General features: G+C 35.2%; 1 protein-coding gene across 1 annotated transcript; it reads left to right on the forward strand.

Annotated features, from left to right (window-relative positions):
• Positions 1-6: 6 nt before the first annotated feature.
• Positions 7-20,866, forward strand: LOC136043206 (sodium leak channel NALCN-like; the record flags this gene model as incomplete). The annotated part of the gene is made up of 7 exons (XM_065728137.1): positions 7-119; positions 2,387-2,554; positions 12,442-12,650; positions 15,210-15,330; positions 18,271-18,404; positions 18,840-19,005; positions 20,672-20,866. Coding segments are annotated over exons 1-7 (1,098 nt in total), but the record flags the coding sequence as incomplete, so codon positions are not given.
• Positions 20,867-24,571: the final 3,705 nt, after the last annotated feature.

Below are 24,571 nucleotides of genomic sequence, written 5' to 3' on the forward strand. Positions count from 1 at the left end.
CTTTCTGTATTTGTATGGCTTTGGAGTTAACGCTGAAGGTATTAGCTGATGGACTCATCTTCACTCCTCGTGCTTTACTGAAGGACTGTGCTGGCTTCTTGGATGTATTTACTTTCCTAGTAAGATTTTATTTACAAAAATATAGGAAAGCTGTATTTATTTATTTTTTGTATGAAGATACTAAAAATTTTTTCCGAAACCTAGAGAGATCGTAATTTTCATAGGAGAATATCAAAAGAGGTATTCTAAAATTCTAGAGGGAACAATTACGCTCATCTCGTCGTCACTTGAATTTTTATCCCCTACATAGGCACATTGTTCAATCTTAGAAACAAAACTAATAAAGCAAAAAGAAAAATAAAAGACAAAAATTAGCCAATGCATCAAGAAAAAGAGGTGGAGAGATGAAGCAGGAGAAATAGGAGATCCACCGCTACAAAAGAAAAAGCGACGATGTAAGCACGAGAAGTGATGACAACGGCAATTAGTACAAAAAGCGCAAAATATTGACTGAGCACCTTGATGATTGAGACGCTACCACACTGCAAATTAGTTGGGTTTCGAACCACCACACGACCACTAAAAGAAAGAGACAGTAGAAAAATTTTGCTTTTAAAAGACAACGTAAGGTCTCATTCTACCGGACAAAGTATTTTTTTCATTTCTGTGACCTGACGGAATTTCGCTTACCGCCATTACTCCCTGTATCGTGCTCCTAGTAATTCTCATGTTTTCTGTAGCTTCAAAATCAATCTGTAAGGGGGGAAGAATAATCGCTGTTTTCATACAATTATCAATTCGAATTGACTATGAAACCGAGGAATAAGGTAATACGTAAGCTACGCGAGAAATTTTGCAGAAACTTTGGCGGTCAAGGACCTATGAAACGTAGCTAGATACCTAAAATGTGTCGAGTGCAATAAAATTCCTGTTGCAAATAAACTACTACCACTAGATGCCTAAGATGCCTAAAATGCAATTAGGTTCCCAAGTGTACTGTGGGGCGCAGATGGTTTTATATCAACTTGGTAACACGGGACTCAGTGTTCGAACTCAGCTGTAGCAACAGACTGCAGAGCTGATGTGAGAACCTAAGGACCTAGATAGCTAGATCCCCAAAATGTAATAAATTTTTTGTTACAAATAAACTGCTTCTACTACTACTGCTAAAGGTGAATCTTTTTCTCAAATAGTTGAACATAATGGTTATTTTGTCTTTACAAGAAGAAAACCAGATTTAAAAACTAGCTGAAACAAACTAAGAATTTCCTTATTGCCCTGTATCTATTGCACTTACTTTTTTGGGAGTCAATTTATTTCTCTATCTTGATTAACTTTTAAAACTATTCTAAAACATAAGGTTCTTAATTCAAAATGAAGAAAACTATTCCATTTTACCTATATGGAGTCACCTGTAAGGCCCGTGCAGCCAAAGAGTGCACAAGGTATTGTGCTTTACCTACTTCACTGTATATTACCAGTTTTTCTATTGAAGTTCTCAGCCTCTCTCCTTCTCTCCTTATATTGCTTACCTGTTTATTGAAAATATATCTTCTGGTCGAATAGAAAATTCTATTTTGTGTTTGGGCAAAATACTTTTGGCAACAAGCAGGTTATTAGAATGATATGTTTTAATGTGAGGGAAAAATTAATATCTTTCTAAATAATATCAATACACTTCCTAGCATTTTATATCCCAAAATGGGATATTATTACGAAACTAAAAAATCAACCATATAATTGATCTAGACTCATCACAAGATTAACGTTTATGATACAAAAGACAAGAAACAATATAAAAACAAAATTGTCAGTGTATTGTGAGGAAGAAAATGTGAGTGGCCTACGTTGTTGCCACATATTCTTATGTTGCCATATAATAATTCTTTTACATCTCACTACCATAACTCAGTACTTCATATTATATTATATAATCTCAAGGAAAAATTCTATCCATAAAATGGGTAGTTCCACGTAGATTCAAGCTCTACTTAGAATTTTGACAAAAAAACGGACATTTCTGGAAGAATTATCAATAAATCAAAGCAAATTTTATAAAATCTTCTAGAACGCCTTTTTTGTTGTAATCTAAGCTTGAATCTTAATCGCCATACCACTATTTTTTCAAAGACCCTTTTCTTATAATGATTCTGAGGATTTTAAACTACAGCTGTGCTCGTTTTTTTGTTCACGTTACCGCAGTTTGGAAGGACTTTATTAGGCATGAAATTTTATGCTCAAGGCCACGTAACTTACGGTTTCAGCATAAAAAAAATATGTACACAGCGCTAAGGCTACCTAGGAATACAACGGGTACCCATTAAGTTTGGCATGTAGAAATTTGCTATAGATGCTTAGTTTGGAAGTATATGGACTTTCACTTTAGGTAAGCTTAACGTTGCTAGTTTGGAAACCAAGATACGTCCCACAGAATTCAGGAGCACAAATCCTGATGATACTGAGATGTCTACGACCTCTAAGAATATTCGTACTGGTCCCTCATATGAGACGTGTAGTGTTCGAACTGTGCCGAGGTTTCAAGGAAATACTTCTGGTATGTATAATCCGACAATATCCCAGTTTCTTAGGTCCTGTATAACTTCTACAAATTAGACAATATGAAGAAGTATTGTGTTTTTGAGAAACAAGAAGAAAGCTTTAAATAGTGAAACTGGAAAATAGTTTTAAAAAACTGAGCTCTAAAACTTTGAGAAGCAGAGAGTTTCTTCTTTTTCTTTTTATTTTACGGTTTTTCCATTGCTCATAAGGTTTGCGATGAGGATTGCTGTTTTCGAGCTAAATGAAAAAAGCAATCCAATTATCTCTTACACTGTAATACTTAAAACAAAACGCTCTTCTAAAACTACACTAAAATTTAAGAATCTGTAATCTAATTAAGTATGTGCTTCAATTAAGTAAATGGCCACTTCTTAAAGAGTGAGACTCATCTCAAAGCAAGTGGATTTTAAATTGGGAGGTTAGTGAGAATTCCCATCATAAGAAATTCGAATATTACATTCTTTTCAAGATATTTTTACTCTTAAAACGGGTGCTATAACTTCAAATTTCAAATTAAATGAGCCCCATGCAATCACCACTTCCATGAAAATCTTATATTTACCAAGGGCATGACTTACAACCCTATCCCCGGGCACTCGAGTGTGCCTCAACCTTAGAGGCACTTTTGTATGCTCTTTGGACTATTTTGAGTGAAATTGTTATCTCAAAGTTTTGCTCAGATTCGTATAATTTTTAGACCTTTCAACTACGTTGAACAAGATGAGTATATAAAACTTCTGAACGTAAGTGGTTGGAAAAATGATAGGCAGGTGGGAGCATTTGCTTTCCAATCAGTTTCGAAATATTAGCTATAGAATTCTGATTGTAACAGGAGGATATAAGAACAGAGAAGCAATTCTATCTATTATGGTGGCTTGTTGCCTTGAAGTTGCCTTGTGGCCTCAATTCCAAATCAAATGAGCCCATTTTCAAGTTTCTACGACAACGCTTTCGATAAAACCTTATACTTACAACCCTTATCCTGAGACCTGTTATGGGAGGGGTTATCATCCTCAAAGACATAATTTGCGGACCTTTCAATTATATTGAATAAAATTGTTATCTCAAAGTTTTGATTGGAAGTGTTTGGGAAATGATGGGCAGGGGGGCATTTGCCCTTCAATCCCTTTTGACTATTAAAAAGAGCCCGATTCCTCTCAATGTTCAATCGAATGAAGCCTTTTTGAAGTTTCTACAACAACTCCTTTTATATAAAGTGACATGATCTAAAAAGAAAAAAAATTACGTTGTCCTAACATCGTTCTTTACTTAGGTAGCGCTATTGCGCTGCATATGACACTGCATCACCACTGGTAAATCATTTATTTTAATTTGATTGTTTTGTTGCTTTCCAAATAGTAAATAATGATTTCTTTGCTTATAGCCTAATAGAGAAAAGTAACTGCATCTGCATTTTCGAAGTTTAATGTAGATTATTGCAACATACCTGCCAGCCCACAGGAAAAATCTGTTTTCTGATAGGTTTAATAATTTCCCTGGTCATGTGTATCTATAGTCCCAACGTTACTGTTCCCGATGTTCGGCCGAGTTATGTCGGCCGATGTTGAAAGCATAAAAGTTCATTAATGCTTTCTTAATGCTTACTAATAAAAACGAAATAGCACGGATCAGTTTAAGGGATTTTTCATCTGGAAATTATTCATAAATCAATATTAAACTCACTTTATGGGCTTAGTGATCTTCTAAATTTGAAAATAAATTTGGTTTTTCAAATGTGGTAATTTCAAAGATGAGTGGGGATAAGCCTAACGTTCAGATTCAAAGGTAGATAACTACTTGGAAATTCGTGCTTAAGAATTTATTTTGAGCGACAGCCAGCATTTCAAGACCTAAGAGGATTTGGAGTGTAGGTAAGAGTGCGTTTAGGATTTCTCTTTGGTTGGGAGGGAGAATGCTGTGACAAAAAGCTTTAACAAACGCATCAAAAAATTCGTTTATATGCATTTAAGTTACATTTTGACTAGTCAGACAACATTCTGGGGGAGGGGGAGGGAGGTAAAATCATTATAATCTTCCTTGATACGGCAATGAGTGTGGGCTCACCTGGGGCCTCAGGGTCTGGATTCGCAAAATACTAGATTCCGTGAATTTCTGTTACTTTATGAGCTTCAATCACGATTAATTGCACTACAACAATTTAATATTGGGTAGGTTAGAGGCACTATTTTATGTTATGCGAGGTCAAAACTGGAACTCAATTCAGCAAAGATTACGGTAAAACATTTTGAGCAGGACTATTAACCTAGACTAAATTTCACGGTGAAAATATCAGACGGTTCGTGATGGCAAAATGTATGTAAGGAGCGACTACGCTTATTAGCAACCTAAACTAAAAAGACAGAACTTCGATGTCAATAGATACATCAAAATAATTGGCTTTTTATAATCATTCTAAATTAATTTCCGTTAAAGTTTATATCATCTGTCAAGAAAATTGGCCTCATTTATGGAAAAGGCGGGACACCCGTAAAAAGTCAGGGAATCTTAATGAAAATTGCACCTTCAGATACAGCATATCAGAGAACCCTAGCATAGAATTTAAGTTCAAGATCCCTTCTGCAAAAATGTGGAACAGAGTATTTTTTGCTAGAAGAAAGATTACGAACGAGCGCTTACTTTTTTTTTTCTCATGAGTAACCGCATCGAACCAATGGTTATGGAGGATCAAGAGAAGTGTTATTCAAAAGAAAATTGTAAGTTTTAGCGCTTTTATTAATAGATCAAAATATAAGAGGGAAATTAGCCTCTCTCTTATGCCCCCTTTCCCCTTAAAGTCGTCTGATCAGAACTTTGGTCGGCCTTTATACCTTTGGGGATAACATGCCCCTTCCAACACATCCACTGGGGAAAGTGTTAAAGTTTTGGAATTTACCCACTGTTTCTGTATAGCATTTGTTTTGGGAAGTATTACAGAGATTTTTCAAAGGAGAGGGGAGTGAATTTTCTGCTGGGGAGATTTTCCACATAGAAATTATTTGGTGGGAGGGAGGTTTTCGGGGTGAGGTTTCCAGGAGAAATTTTACATAGGGAATTTGCCATAATTTCTATGCAAAATTCTTTTTGCTTTTCTTACTTTCTCAGCGCCTGCTCAATATTACATGCGGAAATGTCAAGGGGGAATTGTACGGGGAAATTTTCAGCAGGGATGGAATTGTCGAATGATTTTTCGTGGGGTAATTTTCCACAGGAGAAGTTGGGGAATTTTCTACGGGAGATGTTCCTCACGGGGGAAAATTTAGTCTAGGGGGAGGGAGATTTACGGAAAAATTTCTACACAGAGGAGATATCTGGCCTCTTCTGAAAAACACGGGGAAATTGTCCTGGAGAAAAATGGGTCTTCTCGGTTTATTCTGAATTTAAAAAAAAAAAAAATAAAAGGGTTGAATGTTACCGGAATGTAAATGGAAAGTGTTCAGTCTGCGGATCTTTTAATGACAAAAAATTGTTATATGGCCTCTGTCGACCTTGTCGATATTTATTATTCATGTCCTGTTGAATTTGACGATCAAATGCGGCTTTGTCTTGAAGCAGATTGTTGTTATGTAACGACTTATCATCTGCCCCAATGGTTCTTAGAAAACTTTTCCCTGCTTCGACGAAAAGGATATTGGTCGGTTGTTTATCTGGACATTCCTCTTCATCTGGGAAGGTCATATTTAGAATGTCAAAACAATGTGTATGAAATAGTGAAATTAGTGTCAGAGCAGGGCTTTGTGATTCATCCGGGAAAGTCAGTTATCATTTCAAGTCAATAAATATAAGTTCGGGTTTTTTTTTGTTAGATTCGCGATCAATGCGTATTTTCCTGCCGGAAAAAAAATATTTAAAAAGTTTTAGATTTGGTTTCAAAAATTCTCAGTCAAGAATCGACTACGACTCAAGAATTGGCCGAAACTCTTGGTGTTCTTGTTTCAACCTTCCCAGCAGTGGAATTAGGACCTTTATATTATCGGAAAGTGGAATCGTTAAAAACTAAAGTACAGATCAGACGATATAACCACAGCAGCTTACATAAATAAAATGGAAGGATCAAAATTTGAGTTTTGTAATTATTTTGCAAATAGGGTCTGGCAGCTAGAATTGCTAGGCAAATCTGCAGATCATGTGCCAAGAGTTGCTAATATCGTGGATAAAGCATCACAAAAATTTGATAATGGAAAAAATGGAAATTGGATTCTACAATACTTATTAGTTGATTTCGTTGGTATGTCAGTCAACAGATATTGATTTGTTTGCAACTAGACTAAATTTTCAGATTAAGCTATTTGTTTCTAGGGTAAAATTCTAGTTGATTGACTTTTGGCTTTCTTTGAAAGGGGTTAGGTTAGGAAAATGAAACTTTCAGGGATGGGTCTAAAGGCTAAATTATTTCCCGGGAAGGTATTTTGAAGTATCCACCTCCACTCTTTCTCCCTCTAGAGAGCCCTGAAATTCGCCTACATGACAGGTCTAAACTTATTGAAATTTTGACAAAACAACGTTTTACTTTAATTTTTAGTTAACAATTGCCTTTTCTCTGCCTTCAGTTCTGAAAATGCAATCCCTTTTATTTGAGTAGAATTCTGAGCCATAACAATGTCCTTTTTTCAGAATTTAGGAAATGTATTTGCATATCTTTAAAACCTTGCAAATTGGGATTGAGCAAAGTTTTAAAGCATAAAACAATTTTGTTGTACCTCATTCAAGTAGAAGATCTATTTTGAAAGGTTTGAATTTTATAACACACATATTTTTAAAGGTCATCAAAGGTCAGGGCCCTCTAGAGGAAGAAGGAGTGAAGGTGGGTATTTCTAAATACCTTCCCAGGACGTACTTTAGCCTTTAGACTCATCCCTGAAAGTTTCATTTTCCTAACCTAACCCCTTTCCAGGATAACCAAAAGTCAATCAACTAGAATTTTCCCGTTTCTTGGAAACAGATCCAGAATGTTTTTTCGTATATACATTTGCAGCGAGCCTCATTTCGTTTTTGCATTCCCCCTATTTAGCTTACTTTTGAGATCCCCTCGGGAGGTAGAAACAGATCAGGCAACTGGTATTTCCAACTTTTCAAACGGGACCACACAATTCTGGTATCCTTTACTATTAAATCTTTTAATAGGAAGTCGCGTATTTCTACCAAATGATATTTTTACTTTGTCTCTCTCACAGAAACCGACCTTCCACTATTCATTGTCCAAGACGTTACGCCTAGCGGCTTGCGTCGTCTCCAGCAAGTGCTTTGCTACCAAGGATATTCTTTTGTATTAAAGGATATTCGCGAGTGAGGCTTTATTTTTTCCTTCCATGCCTCTCACGGTCATAATCTTCTTCAACTAAACTGTCCAATAATCCAATAACTATGTCACTCATTATATGATTTGTTCTGAATCAAAGTTAATGCAAACGCCAAAAGGTGTTGGTTTTAGTCAATCAAGGCGATTGCACGGGTCTATCCCTGTTTAACTCGAGGCGGAGCTACGGCGCTCCTTTTGGAGTTGAATTGGTGAATTTTCAAGTAGTTCTATTCCGTTAGTTTCGCTCGCTTGCAAATCGGGTGATTTAACATGTTCATTACAATCCATTGGACTCCCAATGCAATTCATTTGACATTCGCAAACTTGTTTGTTGTAGGCAGTTTTAAAACAACCAAATTCGGTTGTTCTACTTGTTGGTTGGCCTGTAACTAAATCTGTCAAAGTTTTTTCTTGCCTCCTATCTTTTCCGTAACCGAACTTGTATAATTCCAGCATTAGGCCATCCTTGTATTGAATTGCATTGGTTTTGTACTTGTAATATAAGATCCAAGCATTTCACCTGGTTCACACTCATTATTTGACTATGTAGTTTGGATATTAGTCAGAAATCCAAGTGAGAAGGTTAATGGAGAATTGCAGTTGAATGGATAAAATAACAGAGAATTCAAAATGCAATATTACGAAAAAAAATTGAAAAAAAGTAAAATCTTGTATTTTGCACAGAAACTTCAACCAATTAAGCGATTGATTTTTCATGAAAGTCATTAGGCTATGGAACAAAAAACCATTTAATGATGTCTTTTTACCTCCATATTTTTTTGATGAAACAAATAAGTAAATCATACTAAGCTGGAGACTGTCGAACCAATAGTCATTTCTTAGAGTCATTTTATTTGAATAAACATGCTTGAACGGATATCTTTAGGTTTCTGCTGGAAATTCTCTGTTAAATTAGGAGGAAAGTATAAGTTTCTCCAGAAATTCGAAAGATGATTTTGTACTTGTCTTATAAACGGAACACAGTTAAGAATTATGCTGTGTAAGATCTGACAGAAACCGGAATGCCTCTCTGGGATCGGTTATGATTTGCTTATTTTGAGTGAGAAAAACTACAGTATATGCATATTCTTATTAAATATTTAGTATATAGAGGTGGCAGGGATTAGCTTAGGTGTTTGAAATAATACGTTTGGTGCGACCTGTCTTCCATAATTCTCTATTGTAGTTTCCACAACCTTGTTTCTAAAGTATTACAATATCATCATGTTATGGTACATTTCATTAGGAGCAACCTAACTTCACTTATTGGGTGTGTTCTGTTTAACAGACAAGTACGTATAGTTTTTCACTCGACTGACAAACAACTTGTCAAATTGAACGTTTTTTGTTGTTGTTTTTTTTTTTCGTTTTAAACAAAATTGAAATTCCGACTTGATGGGAATTTTTAGTATTCTGTATAATTATTATTTCATCTCCCATTTAATTTGTTCTGAAAATTTGTCCCCCCCCCCCTCGAAGCTTCTTATGAGTTGGAGTAACCATTCCTTTATCTTACCCAAGTTGGGTATTCAGCACCTTCGGAAACATGAAACAAAAAATTATTAGGCTATATTTTGTCAGTCAATCGGCCAGTTTTAAACAGGTTTTGAAAAGAAAGGCAAAGTAGAAATTTTTGCATAGTCAGATTTCTTCTGAGTAACGAACCCGTGGTTTTGTGAAATTAGGTTGGATGGTAGTTCTTGTGACATTTGCTTTGAAATGTCACAAATGTCACAATAACGAACCTGTGTCAAGTGTTGATAAGAAGCATAATGTTTCTGTAACCAGAACAAAGCGTCTAACCTTCAAATACTGTGAATGTGACGCTAAAATTAAGGAAGACCTTTTTAAAAATAATGTTCGTCGTATTCATAGCGATCTCGAGGAAGCACCGAAATATGTCATTTTGCTATTCTTTGAAGGCTTGTTTACGGTGTCCAAGAAGCTAAAGCAATATGACAATGTTACGGTCAACACAGGTATTACCAGTGAAAGTATTTCTATGGCAAAAACTGCCTCAGGAATTCTTAAGGCACTGTCCCTATCTGTGGTCATAGTGAGCGGAGATGTCGGCTTACAATCAATATTTTCAGGCATGAAACATATTTTTGTTACAATATATATTGACCAGAATTTTGTTCTAGACGTCTTTAAAGGGGTTAAACAAGCCTGTCATTTCCAGCCGTGGGGTGGAGGGGCGGCATCTAAATCCTAGGAATTAAAGTGCATGTAAAAGAAAATTACTATTGCAATGATTCCCCTATGTTCAGCCATTTTTTACTTTTCCTCGTTCTTTCGATCGGCTCATCACTTCTCATATTTGCTAATATCAATCTATTTCGCATTATTACATTCGTCAATAGCAGGTAAAAAATATTTGTAGCTATGATTTTAGCAATCACTTCAGAGAATACTCTTGTCCAAGTGTATTACAAAATATTAGATCATCAGTGCGTCATAGAAAATTAAAGGTACCACCAATGATCCATCAGCGGTCGGTGTTCCCCCCCCCCCCCGCCAAAAAATACCCCTTGTAGAAAATGCACCCTCCCCCCAAGAAAATTTCTTTAATGTTTCTTTTGTACTCTTCTCCCTTTCCAAACCCTCCCCCCAACAAAAATCCTGGTTACGTTTTTTTTTTTTTACTAGCTTATTTTGATTTTTTGATTTGATTTTAATTTTTTGGACCAGTAAGACTGGTCTCAGATAGTTCAAAAGAAGAAAGGAGTGAAAACTCGACGAAATTTTCTCTAATTATGATCTCATACATATTTTATGATCTCTCTATATTAAAGTATATTTGAAGGTCAATATTTCTTTTTTTCAATTCGGTAAAAATCAGGTAGCGATTCGGTAAAGTATACGAATTTCCCTTCTCCAAATTTCTTTTCAGTTTTGCATGGGAGAAATATTTTCTGGGACAGATGATTATTAAAGTATGTGTTATTTGTTGAACAACTTCAGGATTTTAAAGTATAGAACATTTATAAGTTAAAAACGATCATGCTAAACTTTTTTACTTCTAATGCTTCGACCAAAAAGACCCTGAAGTTATCAGGGCTTTTTGTGAAGTAATGAAGTTGTCTACGCTAGTTAAGAATAAAACTCAAATATTAAATAAAAAATATGAGTGGCAACATGGTATTATACAAGACTAATTGGCTGTAGAGCGTATCTTGCCGCTCAAAAGAATATTTAGATAAACATCAGTCCCTAAAATTATTTTATACCATACTGCCATCTCTAATTTCCACTTCTAATGATACAAGTTGTGTGCAATTATGAAACTTCTGTGTCTTAAAATAAAATTATTATTAGCTGCGGTTATTATTAGCCACTAAATCACTTCCTTTCAAGTGACCCCAACCCTCCGTGTCGTTTGGGATTAAAAAAGCTATTTTAAAAGATTCTCAAGTGTTTAGTTCTTGCTTACAAAATACATATTATATACAAACTTTAGAAAAGGAATGAATGGTAGAATGCTCATATAGCCAATCAAATGCATTCTTGCTATACGCAATTTAAATCCTCATTTAATGGCGTCCATATGTCTCTATTTTATTTTGATTCTTAACAAACAAATAAACGATCAAATGGGGATAAATCCATCTATTAGACCATGAAAACAAAATATTTAATTTTTTTTAATTTAATAATTTATTCCAGAAAAAAGCCCATGGGCCATAGGAAAATTACACAATACACAAACAACAAATTAACTACATTAAATTAAAACTATTTAAAGAAAACGCTCCCGATGCACCGCTGCAATCCTGACAAACCTTGCTATCCTTTTAATACTCAGGAAATTTGTATCTTTCATTCTATCTACCATCCATATCTCATTCAATTTTTCTTTACCATACATCTCACGCCTCCAATCATTCAATTCGACACATTCACACACAAAATGTATTAAACTTTCATCCTGAGATCCGCACATAGGACAAGCAATAGATTCTACCTTCTCCCCTTTTCTCCCTTGATACTTTCTTTTTTCCCCAATCAAAAATCCATTTCCCCTCCAATCCAAATAAGCCTTCAAATCCTCTCTACTTAACCCAACCTTCCAAAATACCTCCTCCCCCCAACTCCCCTTTATCTGTCTATACAATTTTAATATAAAAGCCTGGAAATTTTGATCACAGGTAGAGGGACCGTCATCAGCAGAAATACTAACGCATTAAAACAAACATATTTACTTCTTGGTAATATACTTCCGGTTCACAAATAGTTTATTCTTCATTTATTAGATTTGTCTGAGAGAGTTCACCAGCAGGGTTCATTAAAGTAATACTTTACCTGACTTGTGAATTTAAAGTTGTAATATTAAAGAAGAAAACACTATTTTTAAAGGAAAAACAGATAACCTTTGCATCTGTTTTCACTGTCTAATAAATGAGTTTATTCCCGTTTTGAATGTTTATTTGTTTGTCATAGAAATGCAGTGTGGTCTTGGAAAAAAATACTTAATTTAAGGTCTTATGTCCAAAATAATTTTATCCTTTCTCTAGTAAATCCAAAGTCAAGGGCGGCTGTGGCTTCTTTGAATCATGATAATCTAGAAGATAATTTTTTTATTTCAGGTATCGATTCTTCTAATTGTTTTGATGTTTGTTTTTGCCCTCTATGGTGTTCAGCTCTATGGGGGAAGATTAGCTAGATGTAATGATTCTACTATTAAGGACAGAGATAAGTGTGTGGGTGTTTTCATGCGAAAAGTTTTCGTCACAAAAATGAAAATAGGTTTGGGAGAAGGGGAGTCTCATCCTCAAATGCTGGTTCCTCGTGTTTGGTAAATGTATTGTTTTTTAGTAGCTATATACGTTTCTTATTGTCAGGAATGTAATTATAAAATAATTTATATTTTCGCTCTTTCCTCATGAGATGAGTCAATCCATTGTCCTCAATGTACTTAACATTGCATTCAATCCATGTCATAGTCTGGATATATGTATTGTATTCACTTTTGCTGCAAAACATAATTGTTCTTCCCACTTAAATTTACTCGACGATAAAACATATCTACTAATATCCTATCCCACTCAAATTTTAGTCGACAATCCTTTCTAATTTCAACTGCTACATAGTGGGCTCTTGTCTTCATATCATCACTTTTAACTTCTTGAAGTTGCAGTAGTGTAAAACCAATTATTTTTAAAAATTAGAACATCTCATCGAATGTCTATGCGGAACTGGGATACTAAGTAACTCAGCATCAAACTTCTACTCCAATGGTCACATTTTGCTCGTCAAATGGGTACTCTGCGGCTGGCCAACTGTATCCAAAGGCTCATTTCACCAGAAAATTACTGCTGGCTTTTTTTCAGGAAATATTTTACCTCCGGAAGTTGAGATATCACCTTGTGTGTCGTAGCAATGATGAGAGTACTGTGCGCTTGTATTTATAGCATTGTTTCAATTAGAAATAGGAGCTGACAAGCTTTTCGAGTAATTTATTTATTGTCCCAAAATTACGATAACGCTACAGGGACTGTCGTCAAAGTCATTGAAATAGTTTCACCGAGAAAATATGCATATAATGTTCCTGAAAAATATTATCGCTGTGGTTGGAGTATAGCTGGATACAAGAGACTAGCAAGTCTAATAGCACGTTGGGCTAGGGCTGTCGTTAGACGAACTAGATGGGTATCAGGGGTTAGCAACTCCGATAGTACATCGGGGTATGTGTCTCATTAAAGTGCATAACCCAATACCACCCTTATCTGTGAACATTCGGTTTATTTTTCCTTTGGATCAGGGTTGACAAGTTTATCTTTATGGCCCAAAAACGCCTATACAATAAATAAAAGGCATAAGGCTTACTGGTAAATTTACAGTTTTTACACTTTTGTTTTAGCCATGTATGTAAGATAACTACCTAAAGAAATACCTTCTTTTCCAGATGAAAAAAATTAAAATAGACTTTATATATTTTCTGGGTCAATCACGCACAACAGCTGCATTTCCTAAGCCAGTTTCGCTTAGTTGATTCTACGGTCCTCTGGCATAACTGAGCATTGCCATTGTTTAAATTTCAATTGAATTTAATATAATTGACAACCCCAAATTTTTTATTCCCCTCCCAATACTTAAAGGTGAGCACGAAAAAGGCGTACAAAATATAACAAAAACGTAACTATATCAAACAATAAATTAAATATTGGACCGAATAGTGTTCAAAAATAAAACAATATCTGCCAAATATGGCAAAGAGTTGCTGCATTTGAGGTATCCACCTGACAACAGTGAGGCACAAAAAAAGACAATCTATTAAAAATTGCTATGAAATATATTGGTAAGGCGAATCAGCTACATGGTTTCAACAACTGCTAAACTTTAAATAAAACTTTCAGATACAAATAAACAAATATAAGAATAAATAAGCAAAGAGTAAATCTCTTTCTCCATATAAATGACCAGACTAATGAACCTGTTTTGCCTCGTAGTCTTCCTTAACTTTCACGACGATCCCTGTTGCTACTGGAAAGTTTTGAAAGAATTTTATCTCCCGAATTTAAGAAAGAAAAAACGGGGACAATTTAAGTAAAACTAAAAACAAGATAAAAAGCAACAATAAACTTCAAATAATAGAAGTATGAATATTTGGACTCCACGTCTGAGCCATCAACGGGAAAAGAGAAGTTAAAGTTCGATTAAACGCAGCGTATAAAGAAGAATACAAAAACAAGAAATAAATAAAATATACAGTTTAATACATCATATCTTAATTTTTCAATCTTAAAGTCTGTAAATGGATAAGTAGCGTGGTTTTATGAATAGTTTAAATTTGTGTCTACTTCGTCGCAGATCATTTTCACAATTCTCTAAATCTTTCCTGAAAGAATGGGCTTCTTCTTTTTTTTAACTTCACTTATTGACCTTTCTTTCATCGGTACTTATTTTAAACTTTTTTTAATCTCTTTTTTTGGCATACTTTAAGTTCAACTCTTTTTTCTTCGTATTTTGAGTTCTATATTCTTGTTTTTACCAAAGAGATTTTCTTCTTATTAACTGTTTTTTACTTTTTTTTTTCTTCTCACTGTTTTCTTTTTTTCTAATTTTATGATTATGATTCTGGCTTTGATTCTGATTTTATTTTACGTAAAATACCAATAAAACTTTCACTTTTATAATTATAATTTGCGAAAATTAAAATTTCTGCAAATTGGAATTTTTAATTTGCAAGAATTCTGAAAAAATAAACAATAAAAACCGAATTCCCTAATTGATTTAGTCCATACTTTCATTGGAATCCTAAGTATCTCTAGAAAATTGCACATTTATTTTCAACGGAATTCTTTAATTGTCAGTAGTTTTGTTGAATATTTATCAAAAGATATTGTTTTTGAAGGTCAAACCCACGCAGATTCAACTTTGACAACATAGGCAATGCAATGTTAGCATTGTTTGAAGTTTTATCGTTTAAGGGTTGGCTTGACATCAGAGACGTCCTCATAAAGACACTTGGACCGGTGAGATTTTAGTTTTTTATATTTAAGATATTTAATGCCGCACAAAACATAATGTACACTGAGAGGGTTAGTTTAAGTCGGACACTGATAAGTGTCCGACTAGGAAAGGGGCAAAGGCGACTATTTGACAACGCTATAATCAAAATAAAAAAGAATAAAAATATATTCCCGTCATAAAAAATATATATTAAAATTTTCCCTTATATCATCATAAGAAGTGACTATTCGAATTTTCAATGTTTATTAATTTTTAAAATATTTACTCTGGATTTGATATCTTCTTTTAGATTCCACATTTTTAAAAATAACGGGGACATTGATACTTCTTGAAGTTCTAAAGGCATCAAAATAAAAATATTTTCGGCTTGTTGGGCTCATTGTAGGTCTAATTATATATGAAAACCAAAATTTATAAGAATTTTCTTCCGGTTTTTTCAAACTGTGAAATTTTTAGGGCTATATCAGTATTTTTGTCAGTGTTGTTACGTTCAACTGCGGAAATAAATGAGCGAAACAAGGCATTTGTCCTTAAGAATTCAGCTTCAAAGTCACAGCTTCAGCTTTGCAGCTTCAGAAGAAAGGTATACCTTCTTCAAATGTTTGGTACCTTTGACCTTTAACTTTGGTATATTTTTGTTTGGTACATTTGTTTTGCTTATTTTTATATTGTGTGTTTGTTTTTTATTTGGTTTCCACTACTACCAAAAACTTGTAACTGCATATGAAGATTTTTTTCATTAAAAGTTAATTTTTGGGTATAATAATCTGCTCAATTACTAAATCTTTACGCTGACTAATCCCCAATTCTTACATACTAGTATTTATCAATTACCAATTATAGTCGGTATGTGTTTGTAGCTACCAGCCAATCACTTATCTTACCTTAAGGATACCTTACGAGTAAATGAATATTTCTCGTTCCACAATTTTATTTTGTAGTCGTCAAATCCTTACGGGAGAGTATTCACTAGGGGTTTCAGACTAAATCCGATTCTGTATCGAGTCAGTCTGTAGCTTGAATTTAGCTCATTTTTTTATGCTGTTTCAAGATTCGTCGATTTTTACACCGTGTCATCGAAATGCAACAGCTTTGGCTTAGTGGCTAGCTCCTTGTTCGGGGTTTAGCTCCTTGTTCTTGTCAACTTCAAATAGCCATGAAGTTTGTCCCAAAACTTCTAATTAGCTTGTTTCTGCAGCAAACTAAGCTTTAAATCTACATAGCTCCAAAGCAAAACTTAGACAGTTTTTAGACTGATTTTGTCCACAGAATAGCAATATAATGGGATTGCTTCTGCCCCAGGACTGCACGAAATCTTTGAAAGATTCTTGTTTAAAAATTTTACAAATAAACAACCTTTCTGATAAAAAAAAATGGCAAGGAAAGAGCGGTGGAGGACCTGAGGCCCAATTTGTATCTCCAATCATAAAGACTAACATTCCTTGCATGGTCAAGGCTTTAACAGGCTCATCATGTTCCAACCAAACTATATATGTTAAAGATAGACCATTCGAATATTCGAGGGTATTTGGCTTCCGTCTTTGATTGTTCAAAAATCCGTTCCACACGAAGTGGGTGATTGGAAAATTGATGATGATAATTAGAGGGTGCGTCACTTCTACATTAGTCATAGCTACTGTGTTGTCTATGTCGTGGACCTACAAGCAGAGGCTCGAGCTGCAAGTCCTTGGCACCTTCTGAACAGAGGTGGTTTAAGGACGCGGCAGAGGGGGTGCTTTCTCTAGGCGTGGAAAAAATATTAGGGGTGAAAATATTGATATAATTAATGTAATGGTTTGCTTGATGTTTTCCATAAAAATTTCATACGAATTTTTTTGGATACCCGACTGACTGATCGTATTTCAAACAGTAGGATATACGAAGAATCCCGCTTTCTAGGGCTATTATGAGAAAAAAGTTTGAGATGGCTAGGGCACGCTCTGCCGATGAAGATGGTAAATTGACAAAGGTTATCCTTTTCGGCCAACCGTCTAGGTCTAAAAAAAAGGTCTTCCTTGGTTAGGGTTGGAAGATCTTCATATCTTCATATTCCTTGAAAATGAGAGTTAGTAGACCAAATTTAATTGATTTTCATGTTCTTAGAATCAATTTTGCAACACAGAGATGAAGGGGTCTTTGCAAACATAAGAGTTGCCTATCAAATATTATTATCGGTTGTATTGTCGGTGGGCAGTAATGAAGGGTCTTTTGGTAAACTTAAATTAATATTTACGTTCTTCAGACCGACTATGAGCCAGGAGTGACTAAATCTTTTAGCCTCGTCATTAACTCGAAGTTGTAAGTTAAATGATTTAGCGTTGGGCATCGAACACGAAGAATTAGAAGTAATAAACTGGGACGAGAAAATTAATAATTTTGCAGATGCTAGAGTAAGAAAAGTCAGATTTAAATAAATGGAAAATTTGGTGAATACATGAAAATTTAGACAAATTTTAGCCCGATTTTTTTCGGGAGACAGGGGGGAGGCTATTTAAGATTTTTTCCACTGGTGCAAGAGAGGCCATAACCGTCACTGCTTCTGAACCTTCAAAATCTTCTTCAAATTTTTCCGAAAATATCTGTCTAATGTTTGAGGTCAGATAGAGGCCAAGAGAGGCCATGCAAGAGAGGCCATAACTTTCACTGCTTCTGAACCTTCAAAATCTTCTTCAAATTTTTCCAAAAATATCTGTCTAATGTTTGAGGTCAGATATCAATTCCTCATGCTATTACCTTACCTCAGTCCCTACCACTCAATTAAGGGACTTTGTTGTTTTGAACGTTTTTCTTGTTTGTTGTTTGTTGTTTGTTGTTTGTTGTTTTTTCTTTTGTTTTGGTTTAAATTAGTTTGTATATGGCTTAAATTCACAATTTCATTTTTATAGGTTTATAATCTTTTTTATTTAATTGTCTCTAGATATTTATCTAAAATTTTATTCTAGCTTCACGCCATCTATATTCATATTTTTGTGTTTCTTGGCTGCATGATCGGGTTGACGCTGTTTGTTGGCGTTGTCATCGCCAATTATTCTGAAAACAAAGGAACAGCTCTATTGACAGTGGATCAAAGGAGATGGTAAACAAATTATATTTAATGCTATGGCTTGTTCCTCGTGTAGATTAATGTTCATTATTCATGTTTTATTGTTGATGTTTACTCATATTAATACAACTATCTTACGATGATGAGCCTTTCATAACTTGGGATTGCTCTCTAAACTAATGCGAGTAAAAGGTTGAAGATGTCTATATTTAGGAAATGAGGTGGGGGGTCTCCTATCACAGGTACCTACTTCAGTGGCTGAAGTTAGCCGTTAAATATGTATTCTAAAGTACGTTTTTGTGCAAAATAAATCAAAATCTAGATTAGAAAATCAACCTAGTTACCTTGATAATACTTTTGAGAAATAGTTAGGGTAGATCGATATAATTGTAGTTATTTTTTAGTATATTTGCAATAAAATCCTTATTACATCATGTTGCTTGGCATGATTATCTCATTTTTCTTCAGGTGTGACCTTAAGAAGAGACTAAAAATTGCCCAGCCATTACACCTGCCACCACGCCCTGACAGCCAGTCATGGAGGGCTGTTGCTTATGATGTCACACAGCATATTATGTTCAAGCGTTTCATGGCCTTGATGGTTCTATTGAATAGTGCTCTTCTTAGTGTCTCTGTGAGTAACATAATTAAAACTAAGCTTAGCTATAATCTGATTACATACTTTTTAAGCAAAGTTTCCCTTCGTAAATTTTGTCAAGCCACATAGCTATGTTATCTCAGAACTAAAGCGAATCACCTTGAAGTATTCCTAGCTAAAATTCCTTTTCAGACATCGTTCCTGGAAATGAATGGTGACAAAAGAGCAACCCGTTTATGAAAAGAGCAACCCGTTTATTCCTGAAAACAGCAAACCGTTCCAGAAAAGAACAACCTGTCTCAGCTGTAAAAGTAACTTTAAAAACTCAGAGATTGAAAATAAAAATACGTTAGCAGAATTTGCTTTTTTGAACGACCAAAGAAAGAAAACTAATTCATAGATAAACTACAACTTACATCAGTTGGTCTCCACTGAGTTGGGAAATTCACAATCTTTGAAACAGCAATGAATGGCTTTTATTTACTTAATTAAAGCAGTCATTTGGGTGAGAGACATTCATACATTACAAAGATGCTAATAGATTCCTTAAGCCCTCAAAAGTTCTAAAACTGGAACAAGCTCCAGGAAGGTCCTAAAACTACCATTCAGTACCTAAAAGTCTCTTTTGGAAGATTTGACCATGCCAATACTTCATCATAGAACTTTTTTCAGTATGTTAGTGTTCTAAAGACAATAGAATAATTTCAAGATTGAAGCAGCCAAGCTTTCTTGACAATAGTGGATGGAAAGGTGTGACGCCGTCTTCCTTTGAAGCCATCTAGATATTAAAGAAAAAAAGAAAGTACACCGGTTGAGTCACCAACCCTAAACACTTTTAATTCAAGAGTTATAACCTTCTTCTCCAAAGTCGAATAAACTTGCTTGTTTTCTCTGTTTAGTAGAGTTCTCTTCCTCTTCTTTTTATCGTATTCTTTCTCTGCTTAGCATATCGTGTGATAGTCGTGTGATAGTTGAGTTTTAAAAGCTCGTAAGTAACGCACTTTGTTGATTTTTTCCACAGTTGAATTACCCTTGCTGCATTGGAGTAAAATTCTAGGAAGTGAGATGATTATCGATAAATTGTATTTCCAAGTGGCTCCAGTGTACCTTCGCACCTTTCATGGAGACATGGGAGAAGTCTCTTTAGTTTTGAGCTTTAAATATTAAATGACAGATACAGTAGGTTTAGTTAAAAAAATTTATTAACAAAAAGTCTCCTGTCAAAGATTGAAAGCATATGGAACTAAGTAAAATTTTATCGTTTTTAATCGTGATTTGACTTTAAAATATTTCGTTTCCTTCAAGTGACCAGGAGTTTTCATGATAATATTTTTCAATGCAAATTTTGTGAAAAATGTGTAGCTTTTTCTATGAAGAATTTAAATTTTCAAAATGTCAGTCATTTCAACATATCTCAAGTGTCCTGAGACCAAGGGACTTGCTTTTTTAACTGTCTCCCAAAGAACCATACATGTCCCTCCAAAAAACATTAATTGTCTAAACTCATAAAAAGTACATGATGGCTCTCAGCAAAACCTGTACAAAAAGGTTCCTTCTATCGTTATAAAAAACCATACCTCCAAAATTCTGAAGAAACATTCAATAACAATGCTACATAGCTTTTGCAGAAATTTAAAGTTCAAGGAGTCAAATAGAAACTGGTATATAGTAAAAAGTACATACTCTTTTCATCGCCTTCTAGTGGCGGGCTGAAGAAGACTATACAACCCATTTGGCCATGGTCAGTTCAATTTTCAGTTGTGTTTTCGTTTTCGAAGTCGTGGTAAAAATTGCAGCATTTACCCCACGTGGATACTGGCAATCTCGTCGAAATCAGTATGACTGTTTTGTTACAGTACTGGGAGTAGTCTGGATTGTTACCAACTTCACCATCTCGGTAAGTGCACTGCTATTACTGAAACGTATTCCAGCATCAAGTCACATGAGGCTGATGCAGCTCTGTACACTTCTCCTCTACGCCAATTTGTTTGAAACTTCATGCTTAGATAACTTCAAAGACCAAACTGCCTTTCCATGGTGAAAATATAAAAGTTCAAAATAGGGACGAAACCATTTAATCGACAGGTAGGTGGGTAGGTAGGTAGGTAGGTAGGTAAGTTTTATTTTATCCACAACTAGCTGTTGGGGTGGCGCTTCGCGCCACCCCAACACCTAGTTGGTGGGGCGCTTCGCGCCCCCCCCCAAGCCCCCCCCGCGCGCGTAAGTCGTTACGCGCCATATTAGTTACGCGCCATCGTAGTTTTGTCCCTGTGTCCCACCTGTGAATATAGATAGATTTATATATGTGTTTCAAACTACGTAAAAATTGCGAATATACAACATTTTTGGCTTTCCCACTACTGAGAGCTTTCCGTTTCCAATTGCCAGCAATTGATCTGAAAATGTTTGACCAGAGTCATCGTTTTGCAATCGGACACGCATATTTGTAGATAATTTTAATATTTTTACGTGTGCCATAAATTAGAATTTTTCAGGCAAGCATTCATTTCGTCTGCAGGAGTTAAATTACGTAAAAATTGCGAATATACAACATTCTTGGCTTTCCCATTGTCTGTGCATATACAAAGCCGTATGTACTAATAATGACGTCATATGCAAACGCTCTTTTTACAAACAAACAAACATGCATACACACAACTCGTTTTTATATAGATAGATAGACAGATAGATACAATACAAATTAACTGCGTAAAACGTGCGAATATACAACATTCTTCACTGTCCAATTATCGCTGCATATAAATAGATTGTCAGGTTTACTGACCCTCGAACATGCAACGTACAATTGTCCATGGGAAAAACAATCAGTATTAAGATCTATACCACATTTTTCTAATGATTGACCTTGAGCTTTGTTAATGGTGATTGCAAATGCTAATCGAATTGGGAATTGCAATCTTTTAAATTGAAAAGGCAGATCCGTTGGAATCATGGGAATGCGAGGAATAAGAACAGCCTTACCCTCAAAAGGCCCTGTCAAGATTGTGGCCTCTATTAGGTTTTCCATTGTTTTTTTTACGGCAAGTCGCGTGCCATTGCAAAGCTTTGGTGGGTTGATATTTCTTAAAAGTATTATTGGTACGCCTATTTTTAGTTGTAGCACGTGTGGTGGAAACCTTGAAAGATCTATGGAATTTAAAAATTCAGATGGATAATTAACCGCTTCATTTGATTCCAAAACTGTGTCGACTGACTTGTAAAGGACTGCCTGGTCTCGAATCTTGGTCAAAACAATATTGTTGATTTCGTGGACGTCTATATTTTTGGGTGCGAGAATCGCTCTTTCACTTAGCCATTTATTATTTTTATAATTTTTTAGAATATTCGGAAATACTTTTTCAATCAATTCATTTTTGGACGTCACTAAATTACAGAAATCAGCAGGTAGTTGTATACGTCCTGAAATTGAGTCTATCGTATCATAAATGTCTTTTTGTTCCGACGTTAACTTGGAAATGTTATTTTGTACATACGGCAATAGATCACTCGTACTGTAACTTTGTTCACGATCCAATTCTACACATGTCGAAACAGCAGCGATACGGTTAGGTGAAGGCATTCCCAAATCCTGAAGAGGTTTGTTTGCCATACGTACGCACAAATCTTCTATAATAACTAAAGTGTAGTTATAAATTTCTGATGTAAAATCAAAAGTCATATCTGACGTCTCTAACTGTTTTCGATGGAGTATATCTTCGGACATTTTTGACTTATATTTTTCCCATAACTCTGTAGGAGCTGATGGAGAGCAAGTTGTTAAAATGATGCCAAACAATGCACGAATTTGACTTGGGGTTGACGTTTCGCACGCGTCATTGATGCAGTTATCCCAGTGTTGGTCATTCTCCAATAAATTCAGAGCTTGGCATGCACTACGGTAAGTGTCATGTATAGTACCGTTTACAGTTCTCAAATACTCAAAGGATGTCGGACCGGGTACATTCACCAAAAGCAGGCGTAGAAAGAAGCATTCATGTTGATTGGGGTGAACGGTGTAGAGTATTCCTATCGTGGTATCTTTGAAGATGGTAGGTTGGCCGTCGACTGACTTACCCTGTTTTCGACGTTCAAATACTTTATTTTTAGTATTCCACGTGCAATACGAAGGCACTTCAGTATACAGCAGTTTTTTTGCAAAAGAATCATTTTTGCAAGGCGAAAAAAAGCTGTTAATTTTGTATCCGGTGGATTCAGGGCTCTTTGTTGCACGTTGGTTTCCGAGAAACAAACACGTTGACCATTCTGTAAATGTACCGCTAAGTGAACAACAGCTGGACTACGTTCATGTATCGGAAATGAAAGAATTCGCCAAACAGCTTCATTACTGCTTATGTATCTTCCAGCCTGATATTGTACGATTTCATCGAAATCTTTGATTTCGGGCTGCAAGCCAAAAACTGCCGTGTCACTGCCTTTGTTGACGTATTTACATATGTATTTGATTGCCTTTACGGAGTTACAGTATTCAACGTTTATGTGTGCATTAAATGTTTTTGATAATAATGGGGAATATGGAACAACCCACTGGTTATCTACTTCGATGGTGGTACCGTTGCCATTGTAGGTTCTTCAGTCATTTTACAATTAGAAATTTCTCTTTCAACGGTCTTCTTACAATTAAAAATTTGTCTTTGAACGATATTAAATACCTGTGTCCTGGTCGTCATTTATATTCCCTGTGTCCCGGTCGTCATTTGTGTCCCGGAATCCCAGTCTGTAATTTCTCTTTGAGTGTCCCGGTCGTTATTTATATTTCCTCTGTCCCGGTCGTCATTTGTGTCCCGGTCTGTAATTTCTCTTTGAGTGTTTTTTCTTTTTAGTATTTTTTAGTTTTTTACATTTTTTTTTTTTCAGTTTTCTTTTTCTTCTTTATTTTTCAGCTTCACTATGAAATACATATCGCCGAACCTTTGTTTTTTTTAACTAAAATCTGGTAGGCATTGATGACCTTATCCAAGTCAAAATCCCAAACCCAATCATCATCGCTATCATTTTCAGTTTTGATATGTTTTGACTCTCGCTGTCCAGGTGGATTTTCATCTAACTGCGCGGTTTTGCGTTCTTTAGCCTCAAGCCTGTTTCCTTGCTGTTCTTTTGATTCCTCGGCACGCTTTCTTTTCTGACTTTCTCTATCAGCAGCAAGTTTTTTGGCATAGACTCTTTGAGCATCTTCATCGGCTTTTGCCATTGTAAGTTCATCAGTCATTTTAAACTTAAACATTAATAGATTTCTACGTGAACATATATGTCTTAAATATCTTTAATGACGTCACCGTCATAGCAAAAATGACGACAATTAACTTCATGACGGCAGTCGACACAGAAACATGACGTCACCTGACAGACAGACACACAGACAGACAACTTATTTTTATATATATAGATACAAACATAAATAAAAATGACAACACTAATAAATTATTGCAGTAAAAAGAAAATCCTAAGGACTTGTGCTGCAATTTCATGTTATGATTTACATCTTATAAATAAATATCTAAACATAAACATGACAGTGAAACAAATATAAAATTTTAACTGTATATTTCCGACTCGTATACAGTGTACATCATCAGCAGTAAGA

The sequence above is a fragment of the Artemia franciscana genome, unplaced genomic scaffold, assembly GCF_032884065.1.
Source record: "Artemia franciscana unplaced genomic scaffold, ASM3288406v1 Scaffold_3679, whole genome shotgun sequence".
Lineage (NCBI taxonomy): Eukaryota > Metazoa > Arthropoda > Branchiopoda > Anostraca > Artemiidae > Artemia > Artemia franciscana.